This window comes from Aphelocoma coerulescens, chromosome 2 (assembly GCF_041296385.1).
Source record: "Aphelocoma coerulescens isolate FSJ_1873_10779 chromosome 2, UR_Acoe_1.0, whole genome shotgun sequence".
Classification (NCBI taxonomy): Eukaryota; Metazoa; Chordata; class Aves; order Passeriformes; family Corvidae; genus Aphelocoma; species Aphelocoma coerulescens.
Genome location: NC_091015.1, coordinates 20,276,335 through 20,296,206, shown reverse-complemented (window position 1 = coordinate 20,296,206; position 19,872 = coordinate 20,276,335). Strand labels below are relative to the sequence as shown.

General features: G+C 38.5%; 1 protein-coding gene across 4 annotated transcripts in view; it reads left to right on the top strand.

Moving 5' to 3' along the window:
* Window positions 1–19,872, top strand: part of CACNB2 (calcium voltage-gated channel auxiliary subunit beta 2) — a 252,833-nt gene that overhangs the window by 1,582 nt on the left and 231,379 nt on the right. For all 4 annotated transcript variants that reach the window (XM_069006684.1, XM_069006682.1, XM_069006686.1 and 1 more), the window contains exon 2: window positions 9,079–9,171. In XM_069006684.1, the coding sequence (XP_068862785.1) occupies window positions 9,079–9,171 (93 nt within the window). The remainder of the gene's footprint in view (window positions 1–9,078; window positions 9,172–19,872) is intronic.

Genomic DNA, 19,872 nt, shown 5'->3' with positions numbered 1-19,872 from the left:
CCTCTGTTTAGAGAGGAAGAATAGTTTGCTAACACCCCATTATTTATGTTTCAGGTAATGCATTTATGTTCTGTTTTATAAAACAGGTTTCTGAACATTCACAGACAAAAAGATTCACTTTTTAAGACAGTAATAAAGCAGCTTTTTGGCTCAGGGAAGATTTTAAGTTTTTGGAATCAAAGTCATCAGTCAGAACAGGAATCATCTTCTCAATACGTGCTTGTTTTAGTCATACATAAACCTTTGGTATAGAGGAAATAAGATTATGGAAACAAAAGAGCCCTTTGTCTGCATAATAATACAAGTTAATTACTTAGCAAGCACTGCATTTAGAGACAATTATTTTGATTTGGATCTTTTTTCCATGAACATTTTAAAAAATAGCTATATTGTAAAATCTTGCTGTTTTAGAACACACTCCCAGAGAAGGGAGGCTTAATGAGGACATGTGAATCATCAAGTAGATTGCCTGCAGGTACTTCAGTTACGTGTACCACTATCTTTTTCACTAAGGTACTTGAATATCAATCCTAGAAACATTTCCTGCCAAATAATCTGTCAGGAAAAAAAAAAAAAAACAACCCAGCACACGAGCTTATGGAGTGATGTCACTCCTAAAAGTGTTCACTCTGAAGTGCTTCTTCTGGGAATTATGCTTTAGTGAAGTATTATTGAAGAGCCTTTGTAGAGTTGTACCAAGTATCAACACTTCTCTTATACAAGAATTTTACTTTTGCTGAGATTTCTCTTAACCTATCCTAACATCATGGTCTTGGATTGTGCCTGTCCATCCATTTTGGCCAAAGTTGTCACCACGTGGCAGAGGAGTGAATGTAGTTAGCACTCTAGAAGTAGTTCACTTAAAAGGTAGTTAAAGATGTGAAATATTGTCATACAGCATCTGTGTAAAATCTATTTCTTATTTTCATAATGCATTTTCCTAACAAGATCTGCAAACAGAATAAAATCTCTTTGGGTGTTCATCATGACAGTAATACTGTATTTTTTCCTGGGAACTTCTTTGCAATTGTGACAAGATATTGGTGTATTTTTCTGTATTACCTAAAATTCTGTGGCTTTTAGGTCCACTCCACATTACTGTAGAAACATAGTCCTAGTTATATATAGTTCAGTGTGATCTTGGTTTTAGATGGAGTTGCAATATAGTTTCAGATGTCCAGTTTTTTCCAGGCAGATCTGCATGCTAGCAGTTACACTGTGGACTTATTCACAATGTCCAGGTATATGTCAGTGCAAAGTGGTAGTTTTAGGTGTGGCCCTTTTGTAATAAAATCAGCATTTGGTTTTATGAAATCGTAAAAGAAGCAAACTGTTCAAATATATCAGTGTTTGGTGATCAGGGTTTTTTTTTGTTTTTTTTTTTTTTTTTTTAATCAACTGCAATCTTCTTTTTAGTTTTTTATTTCAAGAACCCCTTTATTTTAGGAATCCAAATTAGTAGAATATTCAGTTTAATAATTTTAATTAACCCAGATACTAGTCTGATTTTTTTATAATACAACATAGCATATTAATGTCTTTCATGGTAACTCTTAGTATCTCTTCTTTTTTCCCCTCCCTCCCATGTAATTTTCTTATGATCCTATTTCAAAGTCCCTCAGTCCTCAAAAATCCTTAGATTCAATTTCTATTGCTGTTTTCTTATCATAAAGCTTCCTGTGCTGTGCATTAGGGAACGTCATAGCAAATCAGATGAGTAAATTACACAAAGATTTTTCAAAGAAAACATAATGAAAACTTCTATCAAGCAACTACAGACTACCTTGTGGAGGGAGAAGGTATCTTACACTGGATGAATTCTTTCCTATTCCTCATTATTTTCCGCCTGTTCTTTTTTTTGCCTGCTTATGCATCATCTGTCAGTGCACGTCCTAACAACCTGACACATTTTAAGTGAAAGCAATTCTCTTCTTGATTGTTTTCTTCAGCTCTTTCACCTGCATTTAGATTTCCTCTGTTGCATGGTACTGTTAAGTGCTTCTGCCTTCCAAGTCTAAAGGTTTCATCATCCCTGGAGTGCTTGGCTTGTTTTCCAGCTTGCATTGCTGAGGGTAAACTGAATGCATGAGGCTGGGGGACAGGCTTGTTCAGTTTTCCTTCTGTATCAACTACGATTGATGTTAAGGTGAGTTTTAGAGTGATGTGAATGTGGTGATTCCAGAAAATCATCTTAGTTACAGGCCCTTACTCTGGCTGTTGTCCTTCCTGAGTTTCCAGCTACCTTCTCAGTTGCATAGCACCATCCCTTCACTGCCTGACTTGTGGTAATGAGGAATGGAAAGAACATCCAGAGATTTATTCTCAGCAGATTAATCACACTGCTCTCTGCTGCTTTCAGCTGAGTTGATTTATCACAATTCATACTGGTTTACCTGTTCTTCAAACAAACATTTTGCAACCATGTATTTCCCAGTACTGACTTGCAAGAATACTTTGTAAGCCATAAACAAACAAAATTGATATCCCTTTGCTTACTTAATAATAACAATACCCATTCATTATAGAGGTATGGAAGGTTTTACTCTCCTCTGGCAGCATCCCTAGAAGCCAGATCCAATGTGGCAGCAATTCAGAGGAGTATATACAAATGAAGAAGAGATAAAATCCAGTTCCATTCATTGGACTTCCTCATGGCCCTCAGCAAGGGGTAGTGCTTTCTCTTCAGATGTGGTAATCTCCTTTCAGTGTCGTATTCCTTACTGACAAAAATAAATTTTAATACTCCGTCACTGAAAAAAGCCCTTCAGGTTTCAGCTATTGCTTTTCTGATGATTCTCCTCTGCTCTTTGGGGTTTTTTTCCATTACCCTGTACTCAAGCAGTGAAAGGTGATTTTGCATACTCACCTCTTCCAAAGATATTTTCCACTTGGGTATTATACATTATCAGCATAAATGGGATATAGTAGTTGTTCTTTGCATTATCCTAGAGTGTAAAATCCCTCTGAAACAGTTCAGCACTTTCAGTCCTAACTTATTTGTGTATCTGGTTACCATCTTCTAGAGGCAATCTCTGGTTTTGTCTTGTTTTGTCTGTACAGATGAAAAGTTCCTGTGCTATTCCAAGGCTGGAGTCTCAGTTACTTTTCTTCTGCTTCTTTTACTCAGTTCTTTCCTGTGCCAGGATAGAAGACTTTATAAAACAAGGAACCTGCCTCCAAGGGCTTGCCTTGGTCTCTGTCCTCAGGGTAGCAGGCCCTTAGCAGAGGGAAGCTGCCTCATAGCTGGCTGTTGGTCCTGCAGGCATCCTTCTGTCACAGAGTCGGATTTCTTTCTGTTTGCTTGTGTCAGTGAAGTACAGAAATCTGTGGAGAGCAGGTGGGGAGGTACAGGCACGTGGCCTACAACTTTAGTTGCCAGTTTTAAAAGGCTGCAGGAGGCACAGTGGGGTTTGGGCATGAGCTTCAGCACCTTCTGCTGTTGTGTGCTCCTGTTTTGCTGAGTTGGGAGCTGACATCTTCATCACTGGCATTACAAATAGATGTGCAGCAGGTTTGCGCCGAGGTGGGTTTCCAAGCCACTGGGGAGGAGGAGAGCCAGCCAAGTTCCCAGCTTCTTGTCTGGCAGGTGGAAACTGCCAGATGACCTGGTCTGAGGCCAGGGTGAGAGCACTGGGAGATGGCTTACAAGTGTAGGAACTGGTGAGAATAAGGCTGTTTCTAGATGCAGTGTTGGCAAGGCTTTATTACAGGCCAGCAGAAAAGAGCATCTAAGATTTAACCATTACAGACTGCTCGGCAGAAATTAGTTTTCTTTCCTTTTAATGGGGAAAAAGAAGCATCCGTCAAATACTTACTTATGTATTATATTTGCAAGTTTTGAGAAGTAAATTATTTGTGGAGGCTTAAGGTTTTTTGTTTGGATGAATTTTTGTTTTGGTGTCGGTGTAGGATTTTATAAATGACTGGGAAATGGACTTTGCACACTTATCCCTGTAGCTTGTGTGAACTTGATGACTGTATACGGAGATCCTCAATTTGATAGGATTCCTGATGGGAAGTCCTGTTATTTCTGAGTTTTGTCCCAATAGCAAATGTTACTTGTTTGGAAAAATCCAGGTTTTGAGACCTAAGCTGGAGATTCTTTTCTGCTATGGTAACATGAGTCTGTGCTCCTCAGGCAACTTCTTTGCTGAGGGTATGTCACAGAACAGAGTGCCTGTCACAGGGACTGCCCTGATGTTGACCATGTAGGGTGACTTAAAACCCCGCCCCTGAGGTGGAGGCAAGCCAGGATACATTGCTGTATCCTACCTTGCCCTCTTGCCCTCATTCCCGTCATGGAAGGGAGCTGGGGAGTAGTGGGGAGCACATCACCAAGGTCTGTGTACATCTCCCAGCCCTTGGCTGTGTGGTCAGAAGCCTCTACTCCTTTAAGAGATTAGTATGATTTCTGGTGCAAGCATCAGAAATATTCATGTCTTTTTCTGTTGGGTGAGGGTGGAGGTGGCTGCAGCTATGCAGCTGATGCTGGAGGGTATCATTTCTGAGTGGTGGCAAGCCTGGCCAGTGGCCAGAGAGGGCTCAGGGGGCCTGACCCATAGGAACATTTGTTGCCTTGTTGTAAGGAATTGCTTAAAGTAGCAGTGACTGTTCTTTTAAGGAGAGGATGGAGCTGGGTGTGTATATTCTGCACTGTCCTGACATGCTATTCTGGGTATGGAACATGTACATCTTTAAATATTTTGGAAGCTTTTGCATATGAAGGATAAGTACTTAGTGCATTTTTGCGTTTCTGACCTTCTAGCAATTCCCTAATCCTTCAGGGGGTCACTTTTTACCTTTAGGTGTTCTTTTGATTTTTGTAGTTACATCTGAGATGATTTAAGATTCGTTGTAGCTCTGAAATTTTATTTTCTGGTTTTGTTTTCTCCAATTTATTTCTTGCATCTTTGTTTGAGGACCTGACTTGGTGTCAGTGACTCTACTGCCTAAATCATCTGTGCCCTTCCTTCATGAGACCAGTTTTTAAGGGTTTACCTCTGCCACCTGCCATCAGTCTCAATGACTGGTGCTATTTTACCTGTGACAGATAGGTAAAGTTCAGACTCATCCTTTTTATAGTCCTCACCACTGCTTTGCTATATAATACCATTAGAGTAGTTACTGGTGAAGGGCATTTTAAGACTCTCACTGAAGATCAGTTCCCTGGTTGTAGATAGTTGGGAGTTTTAAATGTTTTATATTTCCTCTTCCAGATGATAGTATTTTGCCTACAGGGATAAACTATGCCTTCTGCTTGTCATGTGTGTTACAGGGTTAAATGTTACAGATGCATGTTTCTTATGTGTTGAGACAGAACCTCATTAAAATTAAAGGATTTCACTGAGCAGCATTGATCTCGTCTGTTTACAATAACAAGTAATTGTATATAAAACTGTTAATTATCAGAAAACTGCTATGTATGCCTTTAATGCTTCATATGATTCCCACATTTCATTTGATTACATGAGTTGAATAAAGGTTGTACAATATACTTTCTAATCAGAGTTGGAAAGCAGAGTCTTTATTTGCTTTGTTAAGACTTGGTTGATGAAATGTTTTTTTACTAAACTACCTTAGTTTGGTTTTGGTTTTGGTTTGTGCTTTTTTTTGGTAAAGTTTCATGTTGTTTTCCAGGCATTTTATGAAGCTTTAGAACATAAATGTGTGTATTTTATTTCTTGTCTCTGGCAACTCAGCCAATTTTAAAGGAATTTCACACATCTGACTAATAAACGAAGCTACACTTTTGGTCTTGTAAACACATGTATACGTAACTTTATGTTTGTGTAAGATGTTCTGCTAAAATCCACGAGAACATTACTGTCAGCAAACTTTTTATATCAACAGGCTTGTTCACAGGGCTGGAGTCAGTTGTATTCAGATCAGCTGGGGAAAATTATGGTGTGCCAACCCTGCCCTGCTGGGTTTTGAGGTTGCCACCACTGGGCACTGGAGACATCACTGGGGTGCTGAGGCATTTGCTCTCTGGTGGTTGTTCTGTTAGGTACAGCTACCATATAGGTTAGAACACTGCCCCGTGTTGCTGCTTTTACTGGCCAATGTCCTCATGTCGTGATTCAGCCCTTTATTTTTAGCTACCTAATTGCAGCCAACTGCTGCACAGAACACAGATAAGGGAATGAATTTTAGCATGAAAATCACAGTAACATATTGGGGAAAAATGTTCTCTTTTTTTTTTTTTTTTCTGAGAATTGAAAGTACCTGATAGATCATTACTTTTTTTTTTTTTTTTTTTTTTTTGGCCAAAGGCCTCCTTCTTGCATTAAGCTCTTATGGAAAAAAAATACACAGGCATTTCTAACTGTAGGGATAAGCTTGAAAGGTGTGGAAGACAAATGTAGTCCCCGATTAGCATCATTTAAAATAATGAGAAGAGTCATCATATCCCAGTTTTCCCACATACCAAAGTTGTCCCCCTTTCCTCTGACTGAAAATTGGTCTGTGCAAAGAGGCAGGTGTGAAACTGACTCTGCCTACAATCTGTAGCCACGGCCTGCCATCATATCAACAGGGTTTTTTGTGTTTAAAGTTAGTATGTAGCTTATGCTTCTAAGTAGTTTTCACTTACAGAACACTAGAACAAAACTGCATTTTGCTGTGCACAAAAATCCTCCTCAAACTGAAGAATCAAGGTGAGTTTTCAGCCTGAGCTGCATCTGCTGTGATGTTGCCAGAAATAAATGCTTTTAGTCATTGCTACACAGATAAGATGCATACTTCTCTATCTGTGCTTGTAACATTCTTTTTCTGCTCTTATCTGTTTTATCCATATCACTCTCGACTCAGTCCCTCTTTTGCCTTTCTCATAATTTTTTTGTATTCTCAAACTGAGCACTATGATACTTCAAATAAAATAAATATTGTAGAAACTGGAGACAAATACAAAAAATGTGACTGTGAAAGAGCATATGTGTACATTTTTTTAATTATCTCCTTGGGAATTACACAATATTGTACTGTACACCATTTATGAAATTGCCTAGTTAGTGTGATCTTCATGTAGATGCATTTATATGCTTTACAAATGTTAGAAATTCTTCATTTTTTTGTAAGTATATTTCTATATTCTTCCACAAAAATCGTAGGAAAGGAGCTCAGAATGTTTGTGGGTAGCCACAGTCTGTTAACTCATTAAGAACCATTGATAACAGGTAAATGTTGATCTAAAGATGTTGTTTTATTTGAAGAATACTGCTGTCAAAGATACTTTTTGTGTATTTTAAGTACTTTAATATTATATTAGGTGGAAGAGTATATTAATTATGTTAGGTGGAAAAAGATGGTTCTGATAGAACTGTCTATTATAACTGGAAAATATTTTTAACAATTTTCTTGTAACAGTGGTTCCAATCTACTAATTCTTGCTGATCTGGGAAGACCATTCTATTACCAAAAAATTCTTCTATTATAAAAGATTCCTTTTAGAAATGCAACCATGTAAAACTATTCCTGATTGAAATTAAATTTTGTACTTTAAGACCTGCTGGGTTACTGTCCTAGACTCATCAGAAAGTCCTATTTTCACCCCCATAATGTGCAGCATGCTGTTTTTGTTATAGTTCTACCCTAACCAGCACATGTAGAATCAACTGGGGTGCCTTTCAGAAATTTCTTACATGGCTGTTTTTGCGGTTTAGAAGAAATCATATGAGCTTGGAAAAATGTCTTTTCCATAAATCTATTTTTTGGGGGATACAACATTGCTTTGTTGTAGGTCATTGTTAGGTTAGTGACATAACAGATACTGCTTTTACTGAGGGTTAGTGTCCAGCTGACAGAACTGTTGTTTCTTGAGTCATCCTTTCTAAAAGATTGCTGTATTAGATTTTAACCAGTGCTCCAAACTCGCCCAGAATCAACACAGATACAGTTTGAGATTGTTCTCTTGCATCTAGTGGAGGCATGTTACCTGGATTTGTCAAATGATCTGAAGTTAGTAGTGGCTCTCTGTTGTCGTCCTCAGATACTCTTAGATTGCAAAATATTCATCATACTTACCATATGTGTTACTGATAAGAATAGCACTCAGATTTTGAAGAAACAATATTAAAAATCTGCCAGTATGAGATCTTAAGTGTTTCAGCCTGCACTGGAGCCCACTCTCCCCTACTATGAGAACCAGTAAACTCAGGCCCAATGCTCTGAAGTTGCCCAGCCCAGAGGTGGTGTTGTGGCACAGTTTACAGTCTACACAGTTTGAACTCATTTACACAGAAGTAAGTGGTTGCAAATAACATAGTTTTGAACCATTTCTTTTTTTCTCCTTGCAACTTATTGTAAAGATATTTATTGATGATCCACATTCAATGCACAGAGCAAATAGCTTTTTGTGGACACATGCCTGCATTTGCTTTGTTTCTAAACCATGATTTTATGTGTTTCTAAACCATAGTTTCAAAGTTTTGTTTCAGCCAACTGTAGCTTTCTCTTAATGTCTCTAAATTCCTAGAGATAAAAATGATGCCTTTGCTTTTTAGTTGCGTATTATCCCTTACCCAGTTATAAATATAGTCCTTTTTTATTGTTATATTGCTTTTACTTTCTTGAACTTACTGTAAAAAATTATTATTGTGAAATCTCCCTCAGTTGTAAGATTGTATCTCAATCAACAAGTTGTTTTTCACTTGTCGTTCAATGTTCCCTCAGCTGACTTTGCTCGTAGCTGTGCTGTACTGGAGACTGCCCCAGTGCCTCCTGTCCTACCTTGTTTATTTAAACTAGCTGCACAACAAACTGTACTTTTTAATCACTGTGACTTGGATGAATAATTCTACATCTCTGTGAGTCTATAAATGCTTTTCGAAACCCAAATGTGAAAAAAACCCCAACAACAGCAAAACATTTAGGGCTCAATTGACCGAGCCTGGTGAGCACTTGCACATACATCAGTTACTTACTGAATATGTGCTTATTGATTGGCACAAAGCTGATAATCTGAATCCCTGCTAGCGTAGGAGACACAGGAAACTTTCTTTGCAACACAAACTAATGCTGTAATGCTGTTTCTCTAATCTGTGTTTTCTTTGTTTTTGGTTTTTTTTTTTTTTTAAACAGTCTTACGGTAAAGGAGCAAGAAGGAAAAACAGATTTAAAGGATCAGATGGGAGTACATCTTCTGACACTACCTCCAACAGTTTCGTACGCCAGGTATGAGTTTTTCAGCTTGTGAAAGACTGGATGGCTTGCTGGTGTAAATGTTCAAAATGTAATTTTAATTTTTTTTTTTGGTAAGTTGTCTAATCAGAGTGATGCTGTAGTCTGAAAAATAGCAGAAGTCTCTTCTGGCACAATGAAAAATATTTGGTTGCTATTGTTTTGATCTTGGCATAAAAATACTTTTTCTTTTCTCATTCATTTCCATGTATAGTAGTTATCCTTATTTTTGTTACTCTAATGCCATCAGGTGATTAAAGCTGGAAGAGGAGACAGAGTCTGATGGAAGTGCCTAAAGTGGCACCACGTGGAAGAAAAAATCAAAACCCTAACAATCCTCAGGGTTTTCCTGCTTAAAATAGTGCTGCATGAGGCAGTGTTAACCTAGACACTTTCCTCCCACATCCCAGTGTTATTTTAAGGCAGGGTTGGAGGGAAAATCCCTGGCAGCATTTGTCCCCATTGCACCGATGCTGGAAAGAGCCTGTAGAAGATGGGGTGGTGTTGTGGGCTCCCATGCCCTGGTGTCTGTGTGTCTCCTTCAAAGGGAGAGATCCCAGTGGAACATCATGGGGATCCCAGAGCAGTGTGGGTGCTTGGAGGACAGCTCTGTCTGGCCAGCAGAGGCTGTCTGGAAGTGTATCCAGAGTCCAGCGTGGCTGTGGCTGCAGGACAGTGCTGCTGAGACTGTGCTTGTGAGGGTGTGTGTCAATGGGCATGTGTGCTCTCCAAGTTGGAGAGCAGAAATGGTACCCAAAGCACCCACAGTGACCAAGCCTGTGCAGAGTCTGAAACAGAGTTCTTCATGCCCAGCTGATTTAAGCCACAGTATTGTCAATGCAGACTTTGCCATCTTTTTTCAGAGAGGTTCTGGAATTTGGGAGCTTTCATAGCAGAGTTTTTTGTTTTACCATAAGCAGGCATCACCCCTCCTTCTCTACTGGCTTGTTTTGCGTGTTCCTTCATCCCCAAACATTTAATGACTCCACGGATGTTGCATTGATTGTATCAGTACACATCTTCTGTTTACAAAATTGTTCGACTTTGTCCTGCTATGATTGTATTGGTAGGTTTTGTGGTAGGATGTGGATTTGATAAAGTCAGGCCCTTATTACATTTCTGTGTCAGTTGGACATAGACATGACATATTAATTGATTATGGGCATGGCAGTAAACAATATCAAGGTGGAAACCCTGGATCAAGTAAATGACTTGTTTGGGATATTTTGTCCTGTCTTAAAATACTGTGAAAAAATCCAGTCCCAGCAGTGGTTGAGAGTAGCAAAAGGATCTCCCATTTCCAAGGAATCTTTGTAAGGAATTCTGTGTTGCTGTTTTCCTTAGCTCCTTGTGGATATTCAATTCAGCCTGGAACATTTTTAGCAGAGTATGAGTGTTTATTTTACACCAGCTGCACATGCTTCTTTGCCTTTCTTGTTTACCTAAAAGAAATCTGAAGTTAGTCTCAAGTATATCCTCTTACTCCTCTTGTCATGGTGGGGAGCAGGGAAAGGAGGATACACAAGGAGGTGGATCATCAAAAAAGTAGTGATGTTGAGGTGGGCTTGTATAGTCATTGGAGATTTGGTTGTCTCTACAGACTGTGAGCCACGATTTATCAAATCTCCAAAACTAGCATAGAAAGCAGGGTTGGTGAGCTGTAGTCTAAGTGTGTCTATATCTTTCTGAGGGCTCTAAAGGGAGTGTGACTTCAAATGTAGATTTTACAGAAGAAATAAATCAAAATCCCTGAAATAAATCAAAATTTAGTAGTTATTTGAGTGATGTAATACAAATGATTGAAAGGTGAATAGGCTTCTGTGAAAAATCAGAGATTTCATAGATAGCTGAAGCAAAACTCAGTTTTAAAATGCTACTGTCACTGAAGATAATGAAGGGATGTTAATGGATAAATGAATTAATGAATAAATACATTATGTGAAATTATCCAGAGTAAATTACAAAAAAATCCCCACAAAACATTCCTAGCAAGTAATGTACAGGCAGAGATGTTCAAGATGTAGCAGATAAAAGAGAAATGCCTCTTCACAGTTGCTGCTGAGAGGTTTTTGTCAGAACTTGGATTGTGCCTTCAACAGGCTTTCCTGCTCTGATTCTTCTCCTGGGACAGCTTGGTTTCTCATGCACCAACGTGACCAGGGTGCCCAGTGCTCTGGGTATTAAACAGAATGGGGGCAGAATTTTCTGCTGGCTCAGCTGCTGTGCTTTCCCCAGAAACCCTCTTGGTCTACATATTCTTTGGATCTGGCTATCTGGCAGGATATTTTACGTGGTATAAATGAGAATAATTGATTTGCAATAACCATTTATTTGCAGGGAGAAAAGTAAATCCATTAACTTTTGTGTTTCTCCAAGATGGATGAAAATTGCAGAAAAGCAGGGCAGACATATGAATTTAACCCCTATAGACTCAATGATGTTCATTTCCTGTTATTTTATTTTAGTCCTATCTTAAAACCGAGGTCAGTTCTTCCTTAAAAAGGGATTTGTGGAGTTATTTGACAGTGGTTTTGATGTAGACATGGGATATACACAACCTGTTTGTTTCAGCAATGCTTATGATGCCTATAGCTGCCTTTTGTTTCTCCAACCTCCTTCCCCTCCCTGGGTTCCTGTTTCCTTTCCCATTTAGTTCTTAACTTGTCCTGCAACTTTTATGTGCATCTCTACAAGTACTCCCCTCTGCGCTGAAGAAGGAATCCTGGGATTGTCCTGAGCATTTGTCACTAAGATCTGTCTGCATTCCTCATAAGGAAGAAAGAATGTTTGGAAGGAAGGTGTCATATTCAGCTGGCCTGTCCTTAAGCTGTGGGAGGTGTGAGAGGTGTGCAGGTTCTTGTCATAAGCATTGATGGAAAGTGGGTATTTCCTAACAGAGAAATATCTTGTGGCTGGACAAAAGAAGACAAATATATTTAGTCCTAAGGAGATGTTATGCACATTGAAGGCAATTGAGGTTTTTGGCAAGAGCAAGGAGATAGGATTCAGTCTTTTGAATCCACAGAGCTGCTGGGCATTTAAGTTAAAGCTGCTGCAGGAGGGAGGGACTTCATGTCTGTTGCTAACACAGATAAAGCATTATTGTTTGTGTTTTAGTATTTCCTTAAGGACATACTCCAGTATATACCTGGCAACTTTCCTGCTACGCATACCACATGCTACAGTAATAAAAATAATGCCAACTTTGTTCTCTCTCCTTCAAATGAAACCAAGTAACATTCAAATTGCTTGAAAACTCCTGCTGTTATATAAGAAGAATGAAATGTGCTCTGCACAGCCCTGTTTGCAATGATCTTTTCCATTTAAATCTGTTTTGTGGAGTGCTGAAGTAGAGCAGAGCAATCTATCCAGTATTGTTTCTAATGTGTATAAAAGAAGGCTTAAACTGGAGCAAGAGCATCTGTATATAATATAGAAATTAAAACCCCATTCTCTTCAATCCAGCTAAAGCTCCTTTGTGCTGTGAATTTTATGTATTGATATAGATTTTTATTTTAATTTTTACTTGTGACACTATAAAAGCTACAAGATTTTCGGGTAATGTTTGGATCATGTTCTATTTGTTTGTTACAAAAAAAAATGTTTGTTTAGCTTTGTCTCCAGCATATTATTGATGATATTTGAGCTTTAGAAAATAACAACAATTTGTCTTTCTTTTTATTTGGTAGCAGCTACTGCTTGTCTTTTCAATAGCAGGAGAGGGAAATTTTTTCCTCTGTTTTCTTGTGAAGTTGTATTGGCAATTAAGCTGTGTATTTGAAAAGCAGAAGCATCATTGCACACCAGTCAGCTCCTAACTGAATATAATCAGTTGTCTTTAGGGAGCTAAAGGACATTGTGTTATATAGTTTTCATCATCTTTTTTGAGCTTTGGAATGATAAGCAGCTTGTTCTTAGGGTTAGTTATGAAAGAATGAATTGGATCTGATCTCTAGTTGTTGCCATTTTGACTGATGCTTGGTAATGATTTTGTTCCCGAGGGTTTCTTCAAAATACGGATCAGACAAAATAGTTTGCACATGACACTATGGCACTTCCCAGGAACATTATTTTGAGCAAATTGCATGTTCTGATAGCATTACATACTCTGTGGTTGTGCTTCTGGACCCGTCTTTGTCAAGGTTTTATTTTAAATAATAATGATTAATCACAGAGGCAGAATAAGTTGTTGGGATTTTTATGTATTGCAAAGGCAGATTAGATTGTGAGATAGGCTGTTGTCTATGGACCAGCTTACAGAAATATTTAAGGTTTTACAAATCTGTTTTTTTTTCCTTTAAATATTGGCTTGATGCCTGTTATACTGTGTTCACTCAAAAACACAGCTATAAATAATTATGTAGGGAATTCATTATTCTTCTACTTTCCTCTAAGGACGTTTGCCTAGCTGTGTAATTACCTATTGAATTTTATGAATGGTAGAACTAAGATTTGCTCTAAAAACAAATTTGAAAATACTGACTTAGTTTTGCTCATAAACATGCCTGTTAATCTTGATTTCACCAGAGAACTGGGCAATGTCAGAAGTGTATTCCTCTTCTTTTAATTGTGTTTTTTTCTTCCAGATGTAGAGCTTAGCTTTGATTTTTAATTTTTTTTTCCTTTTTTGTGAGGGGAAGAGCTTATGTATTCAGCTCATAGATGCAGCCTGCCAGTGAAGCTATGCATTTTCAGGCTGAGCCACAAAGAGCTGGAGTAGAGTGGGCACAGATATTAGCTTTGGTCTTCACGCCTGGTACTAAACAATCTTAGGCTGAAAACCTGCCTCTTTTCCCTGCTAGGACTATTCCTGCTTCTTGAAGATGTATGTGAACAAGATTGGGGCTAGCCAGAAAATATAAATAAATAATTAAAAATAGGGTTCATTTGCCAATTAATATATTCTTACATCCTTTGTGTGTCTTAAATTATGAGACTTATTTTGCTCATAGAGGAAAAAGGAGCTTTTCAGACTTGCCATTAGCCTTTGCCCATAACAAAATGAGGTACGTGAGGCACTTTTAGAGGTATTGTGCAAATACTGATTGTAAGACATAAAAATATATACCTACTGCTCAGCTTAATTTTCTCATCTCCTATTTCTGATGCAAATGTCTGGGGTTGTTTTGTTGGGTTCAGATTTTTTCTGGTCTCCTTCTGCAGATTTCACTGAAAGCCACAGCAGTGATGCTTGTGGCCTGTGCTTGCTGCTGTGGTTGCACTGAAGCCTTACACCAGTGATACATTCTAGAACGTCTGCTTATTTGAAACACATAAAAACTGTTATTTCATGGGGAATTGATAGAATTGTGGTGCTCTCTGTTTTCCACCATAAACTGTAAGTTATTGAAAGAAATGCATTGCACTTGGATAAAGCCACCTTACAGTGAAGTTGGCATGTGGAGTATGATGTCTGTACTGCTCTGTTCTTCTGGTGTTAGTGGAAGGAACCGAACTTTCCTCTGAAGGCCAATGTGTGACTTTAAATCATGGGCAGGCAGTGTAGTTTAGGGTGACCTGCTGTTTGTACTGGGCAATGTGAATCAGTTTCTAGTCAAATCGAGTGAGACTGCCTTTATTGTGATCCTACTCTAGGAGTAGTACTAGTATGGGAAAGAAACTGTTTTTTTAATGTATTTCTTGTTGTATGAAGTATACCAAGTTCACAGCAGGGGTGAACAACTTAGAGCAGTGCAGGCATTCATAAGAATATGTCAGTTCAGCTGTTGATGTAGAGTTTCATTTATGGCTCATAAACGAATAAATGAATTGTTCTCAGTTCCTCAGTCATGTGGTAAAAAGCAGTTAGATGGGGAGTGGGAGGAGGACAGCTTTTAAAAGAGGCCTGGTTTGGGAGCATGGGGCTGGAGGAAGGGGGAGGGGAGAAAGGGACTTTCCCTTCTGATGGCAGTTGTGGAGCTGCAGACATGGGGGAAAAAAAATCACATTAGGCTCATTGAGCTATAGATTTCCTCAGCTGTAGTAAGAGCTTGAAAAGTCTCCTTTTTTGGCCTGGAGAGAATAGAACAGATGCCCCTATAAAGTATGGGATTTTGGCAGGCATGACTGAAGGGGAGATGGCTGAGAAAAACCTAGCAGAAAGGAAGTTCATTTGTGGACTTCAGTTCTTTCATGGCCCCTTTTTTGCCTCAAATGGTTTCTAAGAATAGAAATCAAAATGTTGCCATGTGTTTAAAAAAACTCCACACACCCTCTAACCAAAACAAACAGGCAAAACATCTTGATGCTCTTCTTACTTGCATTTACACTTATTGTAGCAGGGTAAGAGAAAATTACTGTGGGGGGGGACACACAACTAAATGTAATCCTTTATTAAAAACGGAAGGGTAGGAGCTCTCTTTGTAGCCTTGAATGGGTGTACATGTTTGATGTTACTCTGCATGCTGCTGAAGTCAACCCATCCTTTTCCAAGCAGCAGTGGAAATTTTGAAGACGGGCCTCATTTCTGATGTCTGCTGAGATGATTGCCAGCGTTGCTTTGGAGCTTGCTGAGTTGATGGGTGGGTGTTGAGAGGTGTCTGAGAGGTTATACGTGGCCTGCTGGGAGAGAACAAGGGAGATGCAAGCCCTGAATGTAGGTGGGTGGCATCCCTGGGGGTGGCAGCTGTTGAACCTCCTCCTTTGACGTTCCCATTGCTGCTGTCTTGACTGCTGGCTGTGTACTTCTCTGGGTCTGTGAGGGAGAGGAGGAATGGGGCTTTCCAGTTGCTCAGTGTCTGCCACAGCTTGCACTCAGTCAAGTTTGGCAGCATCAGATGCATCATTTTGTAGCAGGACATTCAAAAGGTGTGGCAGGAGTTGTGCATCGCTGAGCCAGAGGGTTTCAGCAGGTGACGGAGCTGCCTCCATGCAGAGGAGGAGGGGCAGGAGGCAAGGGCTTAACTGTTGGGGCAGGCAGAGATGTGAGGGGTTTTAAGCATTTAGTCAAACTGATGAAGGTAAAGAATGATCTTTGCAACTTTGCTAAAGATACAATTGGAGACTCTTCCATCATAGTGGATGGCATATGGAATGAGGAGAAAGCGTAAACACTGAGTTAGGCTTAAGCCTTTCTCTTTGTCCAAATATCTTTATAACTGGTGATTGCTCTCTGACAATCTCCATCTTTCAGTGTTTTTCTAATCAAAGTGGACTTGCAAGAGCTGAACCTCTCAAAAGCCTTGCAGCTTATTGCCTGTATTTACTGCTCTCTTGCATGGGGTATAGCAGTAGCTCCAAGAAAGAACTACGCAGATGTAAACAGTTAAGATCAAAATTAGGAATAGGATTGAATGAGAATCAAGTGTTTTATTTTGTCCCCTGATAATATTTCTCCCAGAAAATTCAGTGTGGTTTCTAGTTCTTGTGTGCAGCATTGTCTTAATAAATTTGTGGTGAGATGCAAGGTTTATTATATGCTATCATAGATGTCTTCTAGTTCTAGTAAGAACAGACATACAAAGTATCTGCAATGGAACAAGGTTTCTGATGCATATATTTATAGCTAATGCAGACACTGTAAAAAATGTTTTATGAAGATAAATGCAGTATTTTTACAACTTTTTCTTATGGGCCTATCTAGTTGGAAATTTTTTAACAAGGCCTTAAAATATGGGGGTTCTTTTTAGATATAACGTTTTAAGTCACTTGCAAAATTCAGTTTATAATTACATATAAGTGCATCATAAACAGTTTCTTAGTTCCTGAAGTATTTTTTGTAATTTTCAATATTGCATTGCTTTTCGGGGTTTGCATTTATGCTGTGTGGTTTTGATTGGGAACAAACGCCTAACAAAAGGGAACAGTTTGATCCTCTGTAAAGCAAATGTCATCTTCTGCTCCAAAACACAAGCGATTCATAGGAAAATAACTGCTGGTTGGCCAATGTGCAGCAAGCTGCTTCAGTTTCTCTCCATCGTGAAGATGAACTGCTCCCAGTCGCTGGCAGGACTCAGGGAGTAAAGAAAGATCCTTTGCAATTAACCAGGGGGTGTTGCTGACTCTTTTGTCTTTCACGATACTCCCCCAGTACATACCTGCTCCAACTCAGGAGTGCTTAGTTTTGTCCCTCACTAAATAGATACACTGCAAAATATATGTGCCATTTCTGTTCAATTAGTCACAAAATTGCCAGTTTTATGGGCAGTTGCAGCAGAGAGCTGTCTTCTCTTGGGCTATGTGTTTAGACAGTACTTGCAGCTCTGATTATATGTTCCTGTAGACTTGAATGTTGCTTTTTTTTGTGTGATCTCACTGAGACTTTGCTGGAATACTAGGTTCATTGAAAAGATTGGTGCTCCAATGCTTTTAAAATTAATTGTAAATCTTCTCAGGAATTTACAATAACTTTTTTTTTGTTGTTATCAAATTGTAGAGTGACATCCACATGAGCACAATTAGTGAGTGTTGTTTCTACTGATGGTCACATATTTTAGTTCCTGAATATGACTGGCCTGAAAAGAGTAGGGCCTGAAGCAGTCCTAGGTATATAAAAAACTTCCTTAAAATCTGATATTGTAGAATATATGAATTCTTTTTCTTCTGCCAAGAAAGTCATTAATAATGCTCTTGAGATGTGCAGCATTCATTCTAAGCACTACATAAACCTGTAGTCCCCTATGTGTTAAATGGTCTTCATCAGACGGTTTACTAATAGGATAATCAGGTCTTGGATAGCAAAGAGAACTTTTTCCTGCAAACAGGTGGGGAGCTGAAAGAGGGGAGGATGGATGAAGTGAAAAGGAGAAATATATTTATATATGCCTTTGATATGCTTCCTCCTGTTGTCTCCACTGGTGTTTTCGAGTTTTCAGTTGTTTTGCAGATTGAACCTGGGGAGTCTGTTACAGGGTGAAAACTAGCCTTCTCTTTTATGCCAAATTACCTTTAATTGCTATGTCTTTTATTTTAGAAATACAGCTTTAAGCCATGGTTGATCAGATGGCTCTCAAAAGTGTCCTTATCAGATCCTGCTTTTGCGGGGACTGAGCTGAAGGCAGAAGTCATTGTTCCTGTAGAGACAGCAGTGAAGCATTGCTAGTTGGGTTTATTTTTCCTACAAATGGTGAAAAGTACGGCATATGTTCAGTAATCTCCCCTTAATACTTTTCTAAAAACATGTTATTGCATGTGTAGTTCTCTTGAAAAATCAATTATTCTTTGTCCAGCTTCTTTGACCTTATTTATTTTTGAAGAATTCTTTTGAAAACAGTAATGTGTCAAGGAAATGTTTGTTTATAATAAGCAAAGATTAAATACTGTTTCAACCTTGTCCTTGAAATAATTGCTGAGAAAATTGCCTGAGTTAGTAATAGAGTTTAATCAGGACTTGGTTGGTTTTATACATCTCTTTCCAATGTTAGCTACAATTTATCCATCATCTGCCATTTAAACTGAAGTGGAAATAAGATGCTTTCCTAAACTGCTTGTATTGTTAAATAAAATGCTGAAATAATATGTTGAAGTAAAACCTCCCATGCTTAGGAGAAATAGTGTTTGCTCAAACTCCATAAGCAGTTTGAACATATTGAAGGTTAAAATGTGTAAAATCTCCAAGTTCCTGTTATTATCTGAGAAAAGTGAACAGTATTTAAAATGCTACTAAAATATGACAAAGAAATGAAAGCACATCAATAGATTTGACCAATTATGCTGCTGATATACTTTAAAATCTGAATGTAGAAAATTATTCAACACTTTACGCAATAAATAAGTGTGATGATAAAGTATGGTGTTGAGATAAAGCCTTGGAATGAGATAACACAGCCAAGGGAAAGAGAGACAGCATCATTCTGAGGCCTAAGAAGCAGTGATTCATTGGAGATAGTCCGGGAGAATTGGCAGTGTGCCATGTGCTTTTTTAATGGAAACAACTTCTCTCTGGAAGGTTTAAGATTTTTTTTTCTAGTCTTACTGATTAATTGCTAGTAAGCAAGAGCTGCTTAGAACAATGCTTGAATTTTTTGCACAGTGCTCAGCCTCCATGTTATATTTATTTTAGAAAGATTCCTGGTTGTTTGAAGTACACAGGAGTATCACATTTTGTCTTGCAAATATTTCCTACTCAGAGTTCAACTCACAATTTACTTAATTTGGTCCCGTTTATATGCTTAAAAGTCAATGTGGTAAAATCCTGTTTAACACAGGATTTGGGATTTGATTTGCTATTCCTTCAATCAGAAATCTGCTTTCTACTGTGGCAAAATCCATTACATCAGCCCAGAGCTCAATCCTTACACAGCACTCAGAAAATCCTTTGGTCTCCTGTGACATGTGATGTCACTCTCTCTTCGTTATCCTTTACCCTGTATTTTCTCGCAAAGCCGGGTCAGCTAAATCTAGGGTTTATTACCAGCATGCATCAAATGTACATCATCTTGAGAATGTCCTATTAGTTCTTAATTTTTTTTAATGGCAAATGGAGCCCAAAACGACTGGAAAATGTGTGGTTTTGATACTACATCTCCTGTTTGTAGCTATGGTTGTTTGATTGTTGATGTGGCCACTTGTGGGTGGCTTACATTTAGCTAGGAGTTACTAATAGCCAGGGGAAATGAAGAGATGAAATAATAATGAAACCCACTGTTGCAGTGTTTGCTTCATTAAATAAAAGAGAGAAAGTTCATCCATGGGAACAAGCAGGGTTTGAGATAGTATGATTTTGGGAGATGTGTGCATCATTTGTCCTTTTATCAA